Source organism: Synchiropus splendidus, chromosome 5 (assembly GCF_027744825.2).
Source record: "Synchiropus splendidus isolate RoL2022-P1 chromosome 5, RoL_Sspl_1.0, whole genome shotgun sequence".
NCBI classification, from domain to species: domain Eukaryota; kingdom Metazoa; phylum Chordata; class Actinopteri; order Syngnathiformes; family Callionymidae; genus Synchiropus; species Synchiropus splendidus.
The window spans coordinates 23,728,101-23,746,490 of record NC_071338.1 but is presented as its reverse complement, the minus strand read 5'-3'; the positions used below and the strand labels follow the sequence as shown (position 1 = coordinate 23,746,490).

The following is an 18,390-nucleotide window of genomic DNA, read 5'->3' as shown; positions in this document are numbered from 1 at the left end:
AATGTCACACAGGACAGGAGGATAAAAGACCATCACAGTGAAGACATCAGAGCAGATCTTGTTGCTGTGCTCTTGATGACAATATTGTTTATGATCGTGGGTATTTCAGTGTAATAAAGTCTAACTAGACATCGCTGGCCTATGTGACACTAGTCATGATGGAGTCTCATTTTTGCCAGAGTGCAGTGTCCAGTGTCCACCAGATGGCACTGTTTGCTGTATAATATTTGGACTTGAACTAATGCTATTCTTCGAAACCAAGAGCGCCATCTAGTGGCCTCTGAAAACAATGACAATGTTTCATCAACCCTGCAACACTGTTTCATGATACCTCATCGACCCATCACTCGTGTTACCTGTAAAACCTGTTTCTAGAAGAGATGATTTGTTTACCAGCGATGCTACTCCTACTACTACTAGTACTCCTACTGCGTTTCTCAGATCATATGCTTTCATGCTTGCTCTTCTGTCTTACTGCGACTCACATTTGGGGCTGAGACGGGGTGCGCAGGGAGGAAACAGGCCCGTGAACAGTGTTGTTTTGCAACAGTCTCCTCCGGTGAAACCTCTTTATTCCAGCCTGAGTTGGGTTGGTCGACAGCACAAAGGTCCAATGAGCTGTGTTAATAGGAGATGGACACCCTCATGAGCGAGACAATTCAGTAGTGTTACCCACTTTTTTAACAATTGTTGCTTCACGTTTAAAGGGCAAATCATTTTCATGATCTTTTAATTTCATTGTCGTTTACTAGAAACAAAGAAACATGTGTTTACCGAGCTGCCTCCAGTTCACTTGGCAAAAGAGGCCTTTAAGTCAGCAGTTCAAGATCTTGATTTCCGTTAAAGTTCTGCCTACACCAACATGTCAAACACTAAAGTCATGAAGCTCAGGATTGCATTTTTACTTGGGTCTGACTCTGCAGTCTATGACTACTGCTTTCCGTTCAGACATCTTATCAGCACTTGTCATGTGGCACAGTTGCGCAAGGCACTTCATAAACTCATCTCAACAAAGACAGATTTCATTTGAACATATAATCTAATATGGTTATTACGTGAAAACGGCATGTTCAATTCAATATCTTGAGTTTACTCTATCGATAATGGTATTGGCATATTTGTAATATAAATAAAACGCAAAATGCTTTAAAATTGACAGTAAACTGGGACTGACATTAGCTACTGACAATATTTTTGTGGTAAAATGTATGACTGTATTTTTCCTGTTACCAAGATAAATCTTGAATTGCAAATCTAAATGTATGCGTGCCTGAAAAAAATTAAGCTAATATTTGTTTTATGTATTTTGTATCACAAATAATAGATACAAAATGTCTCCAGTCAGTAGCATTATCAGGTCAGAGGAGGTCATGGTGGGGTCATTTGGGGAAGTGGGACAGCAAGTGCTGTTTGGTTGACAAACTCCTGAGATGATTTGTAGTGCAGCTTATTGAATGACATGTTGCAGTGAGTGGCCTTCAAAATAAAAGCTCCTGCTGAGTGGCGACGGTATTGACCTTTTACAATGATCCAACCTAATCCTGCTGTCTCTATCGCACATCTCTCTCATTTCACATTTTTTGACGATTGTCAGCATTTTCGTTCTTTTCTTCCAGTTCTTTATTCTGTCCTTTGAATTGCCTCGTATCTCCCGACATATGAGGGGCTGTTCAAGATCTGAGAAAGAACATACAGATCCACAGGACGTGGTGAGACTCCCAACTTCCTCTAGGCGTCTTCTGTTGGTTATCTACTTACTTTAGTGCACTGAAGTTCCTGTGGCAAAATCAATGGGAGCAGAACAAGACTGACAGCAGAGCTGTTACATGACACTCTGAATTTGAGACTTCACTTCACAAAGATATAAAAATAATAAAAATACAGTTCAAATAAAAAAAACAACAACCTTGATTTAAATTATCTGCAAAAATATTACTATAATACCATGGTAATAATATATAATCTAACACTCCAGTACTGGAGTACTAATACTAAAAACACAGTTATGACTAGTGATAGAAACACACACATAAAAACTGAGGAAAACAAAAGCAGATTGAAGATGTTGAGAACTGGTGATGGGTAGATGAGCTTTCATGACACTGTGTTGAAGGATTGTGGAGGTCTCATGACACAGCGTCCTGATTTTCAGAGGCCACCTGATGGCACTGTCATTTCATTGGCTTTCATGCTTTGCCCAGCCTCTCACCCGAGACCTAACCATCCAAAACAAATGGCTAAACTTAACCAAGACTCTGAACCAAACTGAAACCTCATCATAATGACCAAGTTATTTTTGAAGTCTTAATCCTCAAAATGTGCGTGGTGGGAGTTAAAGCAGTAAATTTACAATAAAACTGGAGGACAGAAACAGAAAGAAGTATAGTCACTTGAGTGTCACTAGTGCACAAGTTATTTATATTTATTTATTTATTATTATTATTATTATTTGTATTTGTTCTCTGCAGGACTGTCTTTTTCCTGACATTTATACGTATGTAAAGAAATGCTCATAAAACAAACAAATACTGTATGTCTTCATCCCAGTCTTGTCAATTTTGCTAAAGTTGCTGCAGGAGCACTCTGCCATGCTGCACATACGATTTAATGGTGACAATGAAAATGATGAGCGTTTGCTAAGTTGTTGGTGGTTTGGAACTGAAGTGTTCAGCTGACCGGTGACTCGTGGGTCCAGGTAAGTAAAAAGGGTGACCTGCAGTGTGATGTTAACCGTAAACCAAAGTTAGAGATGTGTTTTCTCCTCTTCACAGCACTGCCCCTAACTGAAGATCTGGTTATACTGTGGGGACACACAACAGCATCAGCACCTGAGTTCCACTCCGCATCTCTCACAACTCCTGTTCTTACATGCAGGATCATCGTCTCCACGATCTTGTACTGGTTAGTCATGTGAGTGATCATCTCCGTCATGTTGTCCAGTGAGTCTCTCACCAGAGTTGGGCCGAACACCAGCGCCAGGTTTCTGGAGTTCATCTGGTCACAACATGAGCGAAACAGATCAACTCTGAAGCAACAAGAGCGATGACCTTTGTACCTTGTTCTTCTCAGAGTTGTCTGCCACACGCTTCAGGTGGCCCACCAGGTACTTCAGGGTGTGATAATGGTGGTCCGGCAGGTCGTGAACCTGGAGAGAAAAGGAAGAAAAACATGTGAACAACACGAGCGTGAAAACCAGGATGATCACACTTACCAACTTATTCATGGTCTTCAGCTTGTCTTCACTGTCCGTTATTCGACTGGCCTCAATAAAGTCACCATATTTCTCTGTGGACATCGGCGTAACCCATACATCACTTCTTCATTCAATCGCCCTCCAGGCTCCTGTTTACTCACCATCAGTCAGCAAAGGCTCCGGCAGCTTCCTGAAGAAGGTCTTCAATAGGCTGCTGATCACGTTCAGGTCCCGGCATCTCTGTGAACACATGACATATATAAGATGCACTAAAGTGACTCGGACTGAAGGAGCAGTAAACTGTTGCCCACCGCCTCAGCAGTGCTGATGTCCAGGCCCTTGCTCAGATGCTGCAGTAGCTTTGACAACATGACATTGTTGCCAGGGATACGGTAGATTCCGATGTACTCCAGACCTTTGGCCTCCACCGCACTGCAGCACATCTCCACAATGAGAGGCACAAACTGAGCAGAAAGACGAGAGACTTCTATTAAGTTATCATTGATCCACAGTTAAAGCGAACACAGTTCCGTCCCATGGCTGCCGACTACTACCACCTGCCAACAGGTGGGCAACTCAATTTCCAAATTCACAAACAGGGTCTTACTTTATGATTGACAGCCGGCTGACAGTCCTCCAGTCGCACACCTAAAACTTCAACACCTTTTGCTTTCTTCCTCTTGTTCATGATGCCCCACACTGCTTTGCGACCTCCTGGGTGCAGATAGACACACAGGTGAGGTTAGAACGCTGACGTTGAATGTGACATTCAATGATATACCTCTGGGTGGGCGGTTCACAGCTTTGTCCTGCAGCAAGGTTCTTGATGGAGAGGCCGGACTTCTACCCACAGGACTGCAGAGACATGAAGGCCGTCACGCCACCAGAAAAACATACTGGTGCTGACTGCCAATACAATACACAAAGCCAATACAGCTCACTGTATGTATATTGACTGAGATCATATAACATCACAAGAGGGTCACAAGAAAATGGATAAAAGTCAATCGGGATTTATGCCTAAGGTGGACAATATTTCTTTTTGCAGGTCATATGTGTCTTACATAACATGGATGTTTTACAAAGGGCTGGTCCAAGATGATAAAGATAACCTCCTGCCTCATGCGGGAAGATTGTCCTAACCTTCGTTTCCTGTCACTCAGTTTCTTCTTGATGAGGCTTTGTCTTGTGAAACCAATCTCCTTGAAACGAAACCAACATGTTCTATGAGTTCAATGTCATCCCTTCGACACACCTTTGCCTCAACTGACCCCATTGTCGATCTTGCTGTTCTCCCTGATGTTTGTGATCCAGGACAACATGTCATCCCGGTTCTGGGCCTGCAGCAGGTACTCGCAGAAGTCATGCGTGGTCAGCCTCAGCGTGTGCTTGCGTTTGGTCTCGCTGTATGCGATGTCGATGAGGCAGCCGCCGATGTTGATCGAAGGATAATCGTCCTGATATGCGGCTGTCGCAGGCAGCACCGCCTTGTTCTTGTTCTTAAACAGGAAGAGGGAGTTGGAGCGGAGCACGGAAAACACTTGCTTCCATGGTCGAATGCCGCTGCAGACTTTCTTCCATGGTGAGAGAGAGAAACGGAACGGGTTCAACTCATGATGGATACAACTACGCCACATTTTGTGTTCTACCTTTCCTTTTTCTGTGAATATCTGCTTGTAATTCAGCCATCCATCTTTACTGATGCCACCAAATGACATGGTCTTCATCTGTGCTTTTCTAAAACAAATTGTATCGTAACATTAACACAGCACTCAATAGTCTTATTATTGTTATAACATAATTCTGGGTGGATGAGGCATCATGAGACACTATTCAAAGGGTGATGAAACAGTGTCCTAGGTGGCGCTATTGGTGTAGAAATTACATGAGGTTTCGTTGAATTTGTTATTGAAGTGCGAACATTTTACAGCAGACAGTGCCACCTGGTGGTCTCTGAAAATCAGGACACCTCACCAACCCATCACTATCATTATATCCAAAACAAAACAAAAAAAGTTTCAACCCAAATCATGTTTTACTCTCCCTCCTCTCATTTACTTGCGTAGGTGCCCCCTTTCAAAGAGATAGATATTTGTGTTACTACAAACATGAAAGTTTATTTATATTTCATATTGTATATATTTTTGTATTTATATTTAGTTTAGTGAGAACATAGTTTGCTGCATTTTATTAAGTCATTGTACTACAGGACAGCACATGCAATTGCAGTAAAAAAAAAAAAAAAAAGTACAGTATTTTTTTGTTTGTGAGATGACATCTCAATGATTTTAGAATCATTTTATTTTTTTTCTGAAAAACATTTATCTCATACGGTGTGTGTTGCCCCTTCTCTGTCAGTCTTACCCGACGTGGCTGTCTATTTCAACGAAATGAATGTTACTGCGGCCATCTACTTTGTCTGTCGAAAAACATGGATAATGTCTAGGACTACTGTGTAAACAATTGAATCGGTGAAGTTACTGAAATAAAGGGTGTGTCTTTATTGAGATGTTTTGCCGAATCATTTGAAACATCAAGGGGAGCATATCGACTAGAGCCACAAAGATTCACACGTTTAAATATCATACTGCCACTGCCTCCTTCAAAGGAATTAAAGGCTTTACAGCGCGGACAAACCAAAGAGCCCATTTCTGTAATTCAACAGGATGAAACTGAGACAGATGATCAAGTCACCTTTTCAAGAAGGAATCCAGCGTCCACATTTTATATATGATGTGTCGATGTTGCTTTGTTATCCTTAAAATAAAACTCCTGAAAACATGAGAAGTTTTTGGAGAGGAACATAACAATAAAACCTCAAAATCGCTGTCAGCTGATTGGTGGAGAACCTAATTAGATGGAACCCCCATGGAGCAAGCCACTCAAAGTGGCTGTCCATGGTGCTGAATGAGACACGTCGAGTCATTTCAGTGAGCTTGTAGTCCTACTGGGTAAAAATGCATTCAAATAGCCAAGAACAGAGGTGGGCCGCGATGGGCCACACATTTCCTCAGGGGCCACACTATGTACTGTGGCTGTTGTTAGGCACCATCGAGGCAAATAGCTGAAGCCTTAATGGAATGGATAACTTGAAAAGGTACTTCAATAACAAACAACAAACAAACAGAAATATCATTACAGTACTTTTTTTGTGAAGATTTCTAACCTTTTTTTTCTTCCTCTTTCTCCCTAAATGAACTGTTTGATCTTTTTCTTGGGTGTAGAAATACACTTCAATGAGGGAAAATGTGATTTGCTCTAAATAAATATGACGTTGTAAATTAAAGCTGCGCCCTAAAACAAGGTTGCTGAATGAATGAAACAGTACTACTACAAACATTCTGTTCAGTTCAGTTTGATGGCTGCTTAGCTACCGAGTAAGCTTTTAAACTTTGGTTGGATTTTTTGTTTGTTTGTTTGTTAATGTTGTAGTTGAATCACGTGACACACAACAATGTAAAGCATGTACATTCAAGCGTCTCAAAGGTTGATAGTTAACTCATTCTGCTGGACAACGTGCTGCCTTACATTCTCTGAAAACCTTTAACGTGTGACTCAGGCCTGATTTTCGAGTTCTTTCGGGTAAAACAAACGTTTTCATGGTTGCAATCTCTATCTCGTGAGAGAAGTTAACTACTTCGTCACATTGTCTTCTTTAAATTCTTTCAAAATGTGATATATACTTAAAAAATCATTTTCACCACTCAAAACTCTCGAATCGTATTTAAAAGGATCGTGGCTAATATAAACCTCAAGTCAAGGACATTTTTATGACAGCAAAACATCAAATGTTTATGCCATGGCCCTCAAACGCAATTCGCACTTCGTCAGTTACAGGGGAGAATAATTTTAGCAGGTCATGTATCAAACATAATTTGATGTTTTTGTTCGGCACAGTATGTACATCAAGACACCAAAAGACTCGGAATGTCCAAAACCAATAATTTAATATATTATATAGCGTATTTACATACACTGGTTAACAACTTAACAAGGCTTTTTTTTTTTTTTTTACAACAGTTACAAAATTGGTCCAGACACAGTCAGTTACGTACAAAACAGTCCATGCTCAAGGGCACTAAGACAGAGAGAGGGAGGACTGGCGTCATCGGGACTAAGGTAACAATCCAATCGGGAGAGGAAACACTGACACAGAACACCTCAGGTAAGACTTTTGGACTGAAGGTTTGCTCACTTTCATCTGCAGCTCAGTTCTACTGATGAGAAAAATTTGGCATCACGTAGCTGCTTCTGACTGTCCCTCAGGCTCACACCCACACACACACACACACTAGAGGGGTTTGCATATTTGAGTGTGACTGATGGCATGCAGTCTTTGTCTCTAAGTCCAGGGAAGGTGAAGGTCCCTGCAAAAGTTTGGGGAAGAACTTGTAGAGGTTTTTAACACCAACATTGATGACACTTGCTGGTTAGAGTGGACACACTGGACTGGTTCTGGTCGACTTTCTCATTCCAACACGACTATACACATCCATGCCAGGTACTGAGAGGTTTATTTTAAAACTTTTAAAAAAAGAGAAAGGTCATTTTGTTTGTCTTTAAAAATGGTCAAGTATAAATTAGATCATTGTTCCCAGTAATTTAAAATAAGCCAAACGCACAAGGTCACATGACTGTGCGGGAAAACAGTTGGCACTCAATTTAAAAATGAGGAGCTTCTGAACACTGTCGGGGCATTAAAGTGGCCTTCAAAATAAAAGCATGTTTGTTGATTATGAGATTAGATTAGCCGGAGGGGTCTATTTTGAAAATGACCCCTGTTGGCTGTCTAGGGATCAGATTTCTTCTGATGATATGAGAAGGAAGATTCAAGATCAAAGTACGGAGTGAGAAGGTACCAGGGCAGACACTTTTGGAGCGTGTTAGCAAACAAAAAAGGTTAATCCATGACTGTATGACGACGGAATGCTTTGGTCTTGTCCTGGGGGTTGTGGGTCGACCTCCTCCTGACCACAGCAGAGGCTCCAGGGTGATCCATCCATGAAGACGCCATCAGACCAGGCGCTTCTTGGCCGAGAGAAGGTTGTGGGTCTAAACTTGAACCATCATGACAAAAAGCCCCCTGAGGGACATACTTCCGCCCGCCGGCTGCACCCTCCAGGACTCTAATGACCTCCACGGTCTCGGTCCTCCAGCCTTCTCTGTGGCTCAGCTCCAGGTCTAGATTCATGGACACGGCTCTGTTCCGTCCACCTCTGGGCTTCCTGTAACGCACCAGAGTCGGCCCACTTGCGTCATGTTGCTGGCCGAGTCTGGAGGCTTGAATTGGGCTGTGATGTCTTGTCGGGGAGATCCAGATAGGAACTGTGGGGCGATCTGGACTTAAATATTTGGGTCTGACGCTGGAAGCTGTGATGATGTTAGGAGGTCTGGAGCTCTGATGGAAGCTGTGCGGACGACGACGCGGCGTCTCAGTGGTTCCGCCACCATTCATTCCATCGTGACTCTCGGTTCTGTGTCCACTCTCAGTTCTTTCTGCCGCCTGGACTTGTGCCGGGTTGTTCTCACCAGCTCCTCCATAGTTACAGGTTTTGACTCGCTCGTGCTCTGAGTCGTCATCTCCACTGCTGCCAGGAAGGTAGGCGCTGAGGTGTTTTTTACGTTTGCGGGTCACAACGGATATAAGGGACATGGAGAGGAAGTCCCTGGCAGTCCGGTCCTTCTTCGGGCCTGAAGACACCTGTAAACCATGCAAACAAGAGTCATCACTCTGCTCCAGTCACCCCAGAATAGTCCTGATCTTGTGTTCATGTTTACCTTGGACCTAACTGAATCGCTGGTGGTGGTGGAATCTGTCAGAACAGAACAAATGTATTATTGCTTTGGACTTGACAGAACTCAAACGATGATGTTGAAACCCTCAGAACTCTGACACTAAGATGAACTGACGTTGAGAGTGATGGAGAAACAACGCACACACACACACACGCACACCCGGATGAGAAGAAGAGTCCTACCGAAAAAGCTGATCCACAGTCTCAGCTGGAGAAAGTCCAGAGACAGACAGTAAGAGAGAAGTTGGAATCGTGAGAATCAATTGGTGAGTTCACAGAGGCAGAATATTATCGTTAAAAGAATGTTATCATTCTTCCATTCATCCATCCATTTAGGATTTGGAGGAAAATTTCACTGGAATCCCAAAGACACAAATCAGGGTTTATAGAATTTGTTAGCAGGCGACACAGATCGATGGGAATTTAAAAGCGTCATCCGTTCTCGAATCACCTGAAGCCTCTCCAGGAATTCCCGGTCTGCCGATGTTGGACAGCAGATAATCGATGTTTGGAACAGGCGGCACTTCCTGCTTGTCAGCTGGGGCCTGTACACAAATACCACAAATACAATGACACAAATGCTATTCCTGTTCACAAGATACGAAACCAGTAATGATAATAAATTCTCATCTGCAGGGTGAGCAACAAAAGCCTATCACACTTGGGACACACTGAAACCCAAACTATACCAAGATAACTCTTTATCTAGACTTTTAATCTTCGTATTTCTCTCAGAATAAAAATGACCGAGCTCATTTTCGACCTCATGGTTCTTGAATAAATCATGTTTTTACAACATGTATTCTCCAAACAAATATTGATATAACTCCTTAATTCAAGTGCTTATTTTTGACATTCAGACTGAACATTTACAAGAGGTTACAGAGCATGATTTAAACGCATTAATCTTCACACATTGAAGAGGGCAGTATGCGGATCTTTCAGAGTCCAGAACTGGTAAGAGTTGTCAGTGGGAGAATTTCTTTTTACCAAGCTGCCAAACACTGAGCCTGAAGTGAACTTCAGGTTTTATGATTACAGCAGTGATCATGATAGCAAAATCAAGTTGACAAGTCCAGAGACACAGACACAGGAAGGAACCACTGGCATGTTTGGTAATTTGTTTCTGAACCCTGACTAACCTTCTCCTCCTTGCAGAGCTCTCCCTCACTGAAGAACCAGTTGTGCTGTGGAGACAAACATCATAAGTGTCTGTTCTTCTTGTGCAGAAAGAAACTGCCGTTGGTTCTTACATGCAGGATCAGCGTCTCCACTATCTTGTATCGATCAGGCATGTGAGTGACCATGTCAGTCATGTTGTCCTCTGACGTCCGAACAAGTGTTGGACCAAATACTAATGCTAAGTTTCTCGGCTCCATCTGGAAACCACATGAGAAGCTTGGGTTAAATTGACATGAAAGAATACCATGATGGATGATGTCTGTACCTTGTTCTTCTCTGAGTTGTCGGCCACACGCTTCAGGTGGCCTACCAGGAACTTCAGGGTGTGGTAGTAGTGATCTGGGAGATCCTGGATCTACATGGAAATAGGACTAAGTCAAGCATCTCACAGTGGAGATGGACAAGCCTGCTTAACCAAACAACTGAGTGTGTGTGACCATATTTTACGATGTGAGTCTTCCTCATATCATGACAACAAGTTATGATGGCTGAGGTTTAATGACACAGTATTGACGCTTTATTAAACAGCGTCCAGATTTTCAGAAGCCACCAGTGATTTAACCATCTGTTTGACCATCCACCCATCGACTACTTGATTATCTCTAGAAGGTCTTAGGTGCTTTGTTGTGGCCAACAGAGACTCTAGAAAATACAACAATGACCACAAGTGTAAACTCATACCAGCTTCTTCATGGTCTTGAGTCGGTCCTCAGTGTCTTCTATACGATTGGCGTCAATGAAGTCGATGTATTTATCTGTTGAATGAAAGGATGAAAAAACCCTCAAGATTTGTTTGTGCATTTATTTATGCCTAAACTAATGAGGGGTAGAAGTGATCAGGTGGAAATTCATGGAGGCCGACAGAGCAAAAGCGATACAAGCATGAAGAAAAAGAAAACAAAATATCACATCATAAGAAAATATAAAATGTAATTTTTAACTTGGGAGGTAACTTTTCATTGGGTGAAAGTTCTGTATGAGTCATGAGATGAAATGGTCAAAAGAGCAGGCAAATGATACATAAAGGCTGAAATGGGTCCCTGGCATCCTCTGTGCACGCCTGAACACTGCACTCACCATCAGTAAACAAAGGCTCTGGAAGTTTCCTGAAGAAAGACTTCAGCAGGCTGCTGATCACGTTCAGGTCCTGCCATCGCTGTAGAGACCCAAAGAAGTTTAGTGAATATGAACTGCAATTTGTTACATCCAGCAGTTGAGAGTGGATCAGAGCAGTAGTATCTTCAATCAATAGGACCATTTACAACACGATGGCTCTCAACACTTATTACAGTAGGCCAAACATTTTATTCAATTTTAGGTTAATTCCTGCCATTTTCACGGTAAAAACGAAATACAACTCAGAAATCTCTGTCTACATGAAACACTCAAAAGCAAACCTGAGTCAATTTTTCAGTCATTTTTCAGTCCATTCTTTTTTCATAAACGAATTTTACAGTTACTTTTCTTAGTGTACATCAGTGTACTAGGAATCATTTTTGTCCAATAAAGCTGCCTAGTATGTATGTGTACAGATTTTCAATATGTGCCAGTAACATTGTTGTCACTTTCTGACTGTTCAAACGAAAAACAACAACAAACAAAAAACCAGAATGAAAACTTCAACTTCATAACATGGCAAGCTAAGCAGACAACAGGGTTATACAGTCAATAAATCCACCAAGTTGAATAACTACATTTGATGCGCGCACCAGTGAGCGGCCACACCCTACAACTGTGTTTAACATGACTGTGGTGTTCACTGAAAATGTGTTCCCAGAGACTGTCCTTACCTCCTCAGCTGTGTTGATGTCTAGGCCCTTGTTGAGATGCTCCTGCAGGTTGGACACCATTGCATTGTTGCCCGGGACACGGTAGATTCCTGTGTACTCCAGACCCGTTGCCTCAACCACATCACAGCACATCTCCACAATCAGAGGCACAAACTGAGCAAGAAGAAAACACAGGATGAATAAAATGGTAACGGAAGAGTTCTTATATGTTAGTCGCAGACCACAGGGGAGAGAGGGAAATATTATTAACCACTTGAATGACATTAAAAAGCAGGACAACATCCCACAACCTCAAAAACATCAGATGCTTGAGCTAGAGTAGTAATGAATCAAATCTGCTTGGAATGGAAGATCAACTAGTTTCAGTTTAAGCTATTAATAATCACATTTAGACTTGGCAAAACATTAGTTCCGAATAGAAAGGTAAACAACATGAGATGTCCATGAGTAGATTTGTGGGCTACAGGACGGTGCCATCAGCTACCACTGGACCGATCACGAAATGACAGCGGCGAAAGATGGAAATGTAACATTTTTTTCAGGATTTCGAGATGAGATCTTCCACTGGGGACTCACTTTGTGATTGACAGCAGGCTGACAGTCCTCCAGTCGTACACCAAATGCTTTGGGACTGCCTGTCTTCTTGCTCTTCTTCATGATGTTAATGCCCCATGGCGCCTTGTTGTCATCTAAGTTCAGACGAGCAACTTTAAATGCCACATTTAGAGAAGCACGGCACTTTCAAAACACTGGTACCCACCACCTTTGGATGAACGGTTTACTGAGCTGTGGTCAGTTTTGGCCAGAAGGAAGGGTGGCATCATGCGGTGCGCCCGCGGTGAGGTGTCTGGCTTGTTACCGGTGAGACTGCACAGAGACAAACGCCATCAAAAAAATGTAGGAAAGGATTTGCTGACTCATGGTGGCTACATAACAAAACAATCATATTTTCTCATCAATTCTCACGAATAAAAATGGTTAGATTCCATTCAGGGCTTAACTAAAGATTTACACTATGATTTACACAAACGCTACATTGCTAAATTAGCTTAGCATCACTGCTACATCTCCACATTTATTTCTTTTAACAAATGAGATCGAAGTAAAATGAACTTTGTTAATTATATTATATAACACATTTTGCTTGTGACTACTCCTTATAAATGGACAAGCAATGATCTCAGTTAATGACATTTATCATCAGGTCTCTTCATGATGATGTCAGTTGCCTTGTTATTTTGTCATTTTTGCAAAGAGCTGTCCGGTTCAGTGGTTGGGACAAGCGCAGTGCCCCAAAGCCACAGTGACTCTAATTAGACTGAGTGTAGCGCTGCGTGCTAACCTTTGTTTCCTGTAGTCGTTCAGCTTCTTGTTGATGAGAGCTTGTCTTGAGAAACCAATCTCCTGAAATAAACAAGACCTTTTCATGAGTTCACGGCTGTGTATGTGGTGTGAACAGAATGGCCCAAATCTGACCTCGTTGTCGATCTTGCTGTTCTCTCTGATGACCTTGATCCAGGCCAGCATGTCGTCTCGGTCCTCCGCCTGCAGCAGGTACTCGCAGAAGTTCTGTGTGGTCAGCCTCAGCGTGTGCTTGCGTTTGGTCTCGCTGTATGCAATGTCAATGAGGCAGCCACAGATGCTAATGGGAGGATGCTCGTCCTGACCTGGACCTGCACCCGCCCCATGCAGAACTGCCTCTCTCTTGTCCTTGTAGAGGAAGAGCGAGTGGGAGCGGAGAACGGAGAAGGCTCGCTTCCATGGTCGCATGCCGCCGCCAATTTTCTACAAATAACAATGGCAGATTATCAGTTTAACAAGCTGCAAAAAAATCAGGAAATACATCGGCTCTGTTCTCTGCAGTTTGTACCTTTCCCTTCTCTGTTAAGATCTGCTTGTAATGCAGCCAGCCCTCCCTGCGGACATCCGTGATTGTGATTGATCCCAGCTCTGATGTGGAGTGGCGTTTGGACCGGGCCTCCTCCTGAGCTCTCAAGTTCTCTAGTGACTACAAATGAAACACAATGTTGGACAGTGCGTGCTGGAGAGTTCATGGAAATAACCAACAATATTTGGATAACCTTAAACGAAAAAATACAAATGTGCAAAAACATAGTGAGTCACATAGTCATGCAAGACAAACTACACTGCTAAATAAAATTGTAAGTAAGGTCAAACAACGAAGAACAGGACAGCTAAAAATAAACTGGCATGTCCCGTTGTTTTGAAATTCTGATTGTTCAGAGATCTGTGAGTTCCATGTTTAAACATAACTGGCTGGAGTGAAACACCAACAGATATGTAACATGAGATTGCACCTCATGGAAGCAAAGTAAAATCAGCAGCTGTAACAGAATAACAAAAGGAAAGCGAAGAAAATGGCAACTCACCCCATCAGTGAAAAAGCTCTTGACTCTTTTTGGTAGTTTTCTGTGAAATTCAAAAACAAAAGTAAAAAAAACGAAGGAGTAAAGAAGATCTTCTCAGCACAGTGATGCTGTTTATGGTTCCCCCTTTGCTAAACATTTATTGTTCAGACATTTAAAGATCTCTACAGTATATCACGTTTTTCAAATTCTTTAGCTGTGAGACAGCTTTTTCATATGCCACTAGTCCTAGTATCAATTCTTGATGAAGAATGGCTCACAATCGCATTGAACATACAGAGAACCTAGTGAATTCTGTACTCACGAGAAAACCCTGTTTTCCTCTCTGAATGTGTTGAGACCCTCATCGCAGGACTTGGATCGCTCAGTGGTGATGGCCAGCAGGTAAGAGGAGCGGCGACTTTTTATGCTGCCTGGCGATGCACAAAATAAATAAGCTCATTATTTAACCGAAGGCATAAAAGGCAGAAGCTAAAAACAATCAAATAGCAATAAAATAAGCACAAGAAAAAATCCTTGTGTCAGGGAGATTAGTATGACATGAAAGAAGTTATATATGACAAAATACAGAGACAAGTGTTTTTTGGTCATTCAAACATGCCATATATTTGACCTGATATTTAAACGCACCATTGTCTTGTATACATGGCATGCCAAGTAGCACCATAAATGTTTAAAAGCAACAATATTGCTAATTGACATAGAGAGTATGCATTGGTTTCCCGAATAAAAGTGCATTTTGACACATTGATTGCTTTTCAGTATAATCTATGTATACCTTTTTGCTGACACAGTGGTGTTTAATTCAACAAAACATTAAAATATCGCAAGTCAGACCGGGAGGATTTTGTCTCTGGCATCTAGCAAGAAAATGTGTTTTTGCCATCTTGTTACAAGCAGGTAAAAATGGTAAAAATGACTTAAAAAGCAACTTATGCCTTACTTATGCCTGTTTCCAAATTGAAGGTATGAATTAGATAGAATGGTAAACTTGAAAATGTGTCTGTATTAAGTGCTATGGAATGCCCTCCCTCCCCATATTAGACAGGCACTTCTGTCCACTTCTTAAAACTCACTTTTGGCTTTCATACTACTGCATAGCTGATCTTTTCATTTTACGCATTTACCGTTTTCAATGTTTGTTTTATTTAGATTTTACTGTTGTACAGCACTTAGTGACGATCTTGTATTACTTTTTAAGTGCTTTATAAATAAATATGATATGATACTAATGATGGGTAGATGACGTATATGAAACAGTATTGGAGTGTTGTTGAAACAGAGTCCAAATTTTCAAAGGCCACTAGATGATGCTCTTCATTTAGGAATGATGTGAGGTCTCATTGAATTAGTTGTTCAAGCCCAAACATTTTACAGCAGACAGCGCCATCTGGTGGCCCCTGAAAATCAGGACACTGTTCCATGGAATACTGTGTCATGAAACCTCAGCTACCCATCAGTAGTCTGTACTCTGTTATTGTAAAGAAGAAGTATCAGGCTAGCTAGACAAATATCACAGTGATCAGATTACTCACAAGTACAGTAAATGGTGTCACAAATATTGGTCTAGCCTTTTTATGAGTTAAAGTAGTGAGAGAGACTCACTGCAGTCCTGAGAACGGTGGACAAAGAGGGAGATGGAAGACAGGGTGGGAGAGACAGAGGTGGAAGTGAGGGTGACCAATGTGGAGGTCAGACAACCGGACACCACAGAGCAGGCGGGGACATAGCAGGCCTGTAGGTCAGTACTAGGACTGGTGAGGTCATCTGCAACATTATCATCAGAGCAACATACCGCATGAGATAACCAGACAAACACAGGAGAACTGTGATGCAAGATGAACATGACATGACAAGGAAATGCATGCAGTACAGAGCAAGCAAGGGTTCTTGATGATCAGCACCAGTGTGTGTGCCAGTCGTCCCTGGCGACTGCCGACAAGGAACAGTCCAAAAGAGCATTGATGTCAGCTGATATGTGGTCATAATATAATCGATTAGTAATTTACTTAGTTGTGTATAGATATTTCCTTTGATTGAATATCAAAAAATACTAAAGCCATCTACCCCAACAAGTTAGAAGAACAAGTATTACATTGGAATGAGAGAGACTTTAGATACAAGAAGCTTAATTAACACAGGGAATCCAGTCAGTGTCTCCAATATTTGAACAGGCAGGTCACTCACCTATAAACGGTATTGACGACAGAGAGTCAAATGCATGCTGCGCCAGGCTGCCATTGGTACGACGGCTTGGAACAGGTCCTCCAGAGATAGGAGATGGAGTCCCAGGTGACGGTGTGAACCCGGGTGACTCTGGGGATTCCAGAGGTGCTGCGTAGAAACTATGCCGAAAGGCCTGAGTCGGGGTCCGACGTCCCGATGGTGGTTTCTGTCTCAGCACAACTCCGTGATGCAAAGTGACAGGGGATATGACCTCGCTGTCCCCGTCGAGCCGGACTTTCTCCTCTTCCGGTCCGGACAGAGCAGGAGTGGAGTGAGGCCGAGGTGCAATCCCCCCATCGATGTCAACCGAATTTCGAATGCTGATCGGGCTTCTGAGGATTTGCGGGCCACTATGATTGGGGTCTCTAAAGGAGTGTGACTGCTGGAGGAAGTGGCCTGTTTTGTGGGAGAAAGAAGTGCTGTAACTTGTGTAGCCCACCAACTCGTCCTCTTTAAGGCGCCTTGCTTGGGGTTCAGCTACTTGCTGACCTGATTGCCTGCCAGTAGTGGGCACTGTACAGGGTGCAGAAGGAGCTGAGGCGACTTCATTGGAGGTTCCCTGGTCTTTGTGCTGGTTAAGTTTGATGGTTTGGTGGGGACCTTCTGAAGCGTGTTCTGGTTGTTGGGGGATCAGTGCGGAGGCTTGTGCCAGAGTTTCCACTGAACGCCCATAGTTGTGCTCATACTCTGCATATGCTGCCAGTAAGTTCTCAGAACAAGACTTGCTTCCTGGTCCTGGAGCACCACTCCAGCCTCCAAGCCAATAGGAATCATGTGAAGCTGCAGCCGATTGATGGTGATACACAAGAGTCTCTCTTCGTCGTTGCTCTGCCGGAACTGAAGATGGAGGAGCGTGTCCTGGGCCGAGTGCCAGCCCCAGCCCGAGTTCCGCCAAACGACCCTGAGATATACTGCGATGGCGGGGGGACATGTGTTCGGCTGCTTCTGCCTGGCTGTAGTACCAGTCAGACAAGGCCTGGTGGCAAACGGCATCAGCATGGGAGCGGGCAGGTAAGCTGCTCTTTCTGGGTGCAGGGAGAGTTGCCGAGGCAATGGCTGCATTGTGGTTCGCAAAATGAAAGTCCAGAGCATTCATGGCTGAAGAGGAGCGGCCACGGTGATGCATCATAGGAGAAACATGACCATTTGCATCATTGGGACTACCGGTCCAGCCGGTTGTTCGTGGAGACGCATCAGTGGGTCGGTTGTCAAGGGGAGAGCTTGTAACTCCAGCACGACATTGCCAGTTGTCTACCGGACTCTGGACTGCATGACTGGGGTTGGAAGTAATAGCCGGGGGAGAATCGTAGCAGACTGTTGGAGGTTCAGGAAGGTTCTGAGCCTCTCCTGTATATGGCTTGTTACCTTTCAGGTAGGCATCCTGGGAGTACGCCTGAGAGTGGAAGGAGGAGGGTAAAGACAAATTAAGATAAGGTATAATTACAAACGGAAGGAACAGTTGAAGGGTAAACTCTAAAATGGAGCCCGCCAACACTCCTTCCTAAGACGTAGAATAGTTATCGTCAAGTAGAATTTTGTGTCCAGTGATGCAATGTTTCCTCCCGCGGCACTTCTTGACAAAGAGTATGGTCAGAATTAGGATAAGAATGTGCAGGAATGACAATCACAGGCTGTCATTAGCACCTTCCCTTTGATGTTAGCTTGTGTATATTTAGTGCATTATGTGACCTCGAGCCTCAAGTGAAATCAAAGTCAGTTACTGAGGAGCGGAACCTTATGGAGCCACCGCAAGGGTTAATCTCTTAACCAAGCTATTTTTTAAATGGGTTGGACAGTCAGGTGACATGCTGCCTGCG

At 43.0% G+C, this 18,390-nt stretch overlaps 2 protein-coding genes across 9 annotated transcripts in view; both read right to left on the bottom strand.

The window, feature by feature from the left end:
- Positions 1 to 250: 250 nt before the first annotated feature.
- LOC128759237 (rho GTPase-activating protein 23-like) lies at positions 251 to 5,726 on the bottom strand. 3 transcript variants are annotated; one of them, XR_008414569.1, is made up of 13 exons: positions 5,558 to 5,726; positions 4,843 to 4,930; positions 4,465 to 4,767; positions 4,337 to 4,395; positions 3,975 to 4,048; positions 3,801 to 3,907; positions 3,505 to 3,657; positions 3,355 to 3,433; positions 3,212 to 3,285; positions 3,056 to 3,145; positions 2,869 to 2,994; positions 1,759 to 2,800; positions 251 to 1,677 (listed from the first exon to the last, which is right to left on the bottom strand). XR_008414569.1 is itself a non-coding variant. In XM_053866038.1 (12 exons), exons 2-12 carry the CDS (start codon positions 4,918 to 4,920, stop codon positions 2,780 to 2,782), a joined length of 1,164 nt encoding a protein of 387 aa, XP_053722013.1. In that variant the 5' UTR covers positions 4,921 to 4,930; positions 5,558 to 5,726; the 3' UTR covers positions 251 to 2,779. The 3 variants fall into 3 exon arrangements, 2 of the variants coding, with proteins under 2 accessions (XP_053722013.1, XP_053722014.1); XM_053866038.1 differs by having other exon boundaries at positions 251 to 2,800; XM_053866039.1 differs by having other exon boundaries at positions 251 to 2,800; positions 4,465 to 4,763.
- Positions 5,727 to 7,142: 1,416 nt separating this feature from the next.
- The window catches only part of LOC128758475 (rho GTPase-activating protein 23-like), a 52,823-nt gene continuing 41,575 nt past the window's right edge, over positions 7,143 to 18,390 (bottom strand). For 2 of the 6 annotated variants that reach the window (XM_053864430.1, XM_053864431.1), the window contains exons 7-24: positions 16,535 to 17,966; positions 15,953 to 16,114; positions 14,652 to 14,760; positions 14,351 to 14,390; positions 13,831 to 13,968; positions 13,437 to 13,745; positions 13,303 to 13,364; positions 12,721 to 12,827; positions 12,537 to 12,649; positions 11,961 to 12,113; positions 11,248 to 11,326; positions 10,852 to 10,925; positions 10,436 to 10,525; positions 10,242 to 10,367; positions 10,131 to 10,175; positions 9,440 to 9,533; positions 8,972 to 9,006; positions 7,143 to 8,894 (exon numbers count right to left, since the gene is read on the bottom strand). In XM_053864430.1, coding sequence (XP_053720405.1) covers positions 8,094 to 8,894; positions 8,972 to 9,006; positions 9,440 to 9,533; positions 10,131 to 10,175; positions 10,242 to 10,367; positions 10,436 to 10,525; positions 10,852 to 10,925; positions 11,248 to 11,326; positions 11,961 to 12,113; positions 12,537 to 12,649; positions 12,721 to 12,827; positions 13,303 to 13,364; positions 13,437 to 13,745; positions 13,831 to 13,968; positions 14,351 to 14,390; positions 14,652 to 14,760; positions 15,953 to 16,114; positions 16,535 to 17,966 — 3,969 coding nt within the window. In that variant the 3' untranslated portion in view covers positions 7,143 to 8,093. Of the gene's footprint in view, positions 8,895 to 8,971; positions 9,007 to 9,171; positions 9,197 to 9,439; positions 9,534 to 10,130; positions 10,176 to 10,241; positions 10,368 to 10,435; positions 10,526 to 10,851; positions 10,926 to 11,247; positions 11,327 to 11,960; positions 12,114 to 12,536; positions 12,650 to 12,720; positions 12,828 to 13,302; positions 13,365 to 13,436; positions 13,746 to 13,830; positions 13,969 to 14,350; positions 14,391 to 14,651; positions 14,761 to 15,952; positions 16,115 to 16,534; positions 17,967 to 18,390 lie in introns of all 6 variants that reach the window. The other 4 variants (XM_053864434.1, XM_053864433.1, XM_053864435.1 and 1 more) reach the window with 3 other exon arrangements.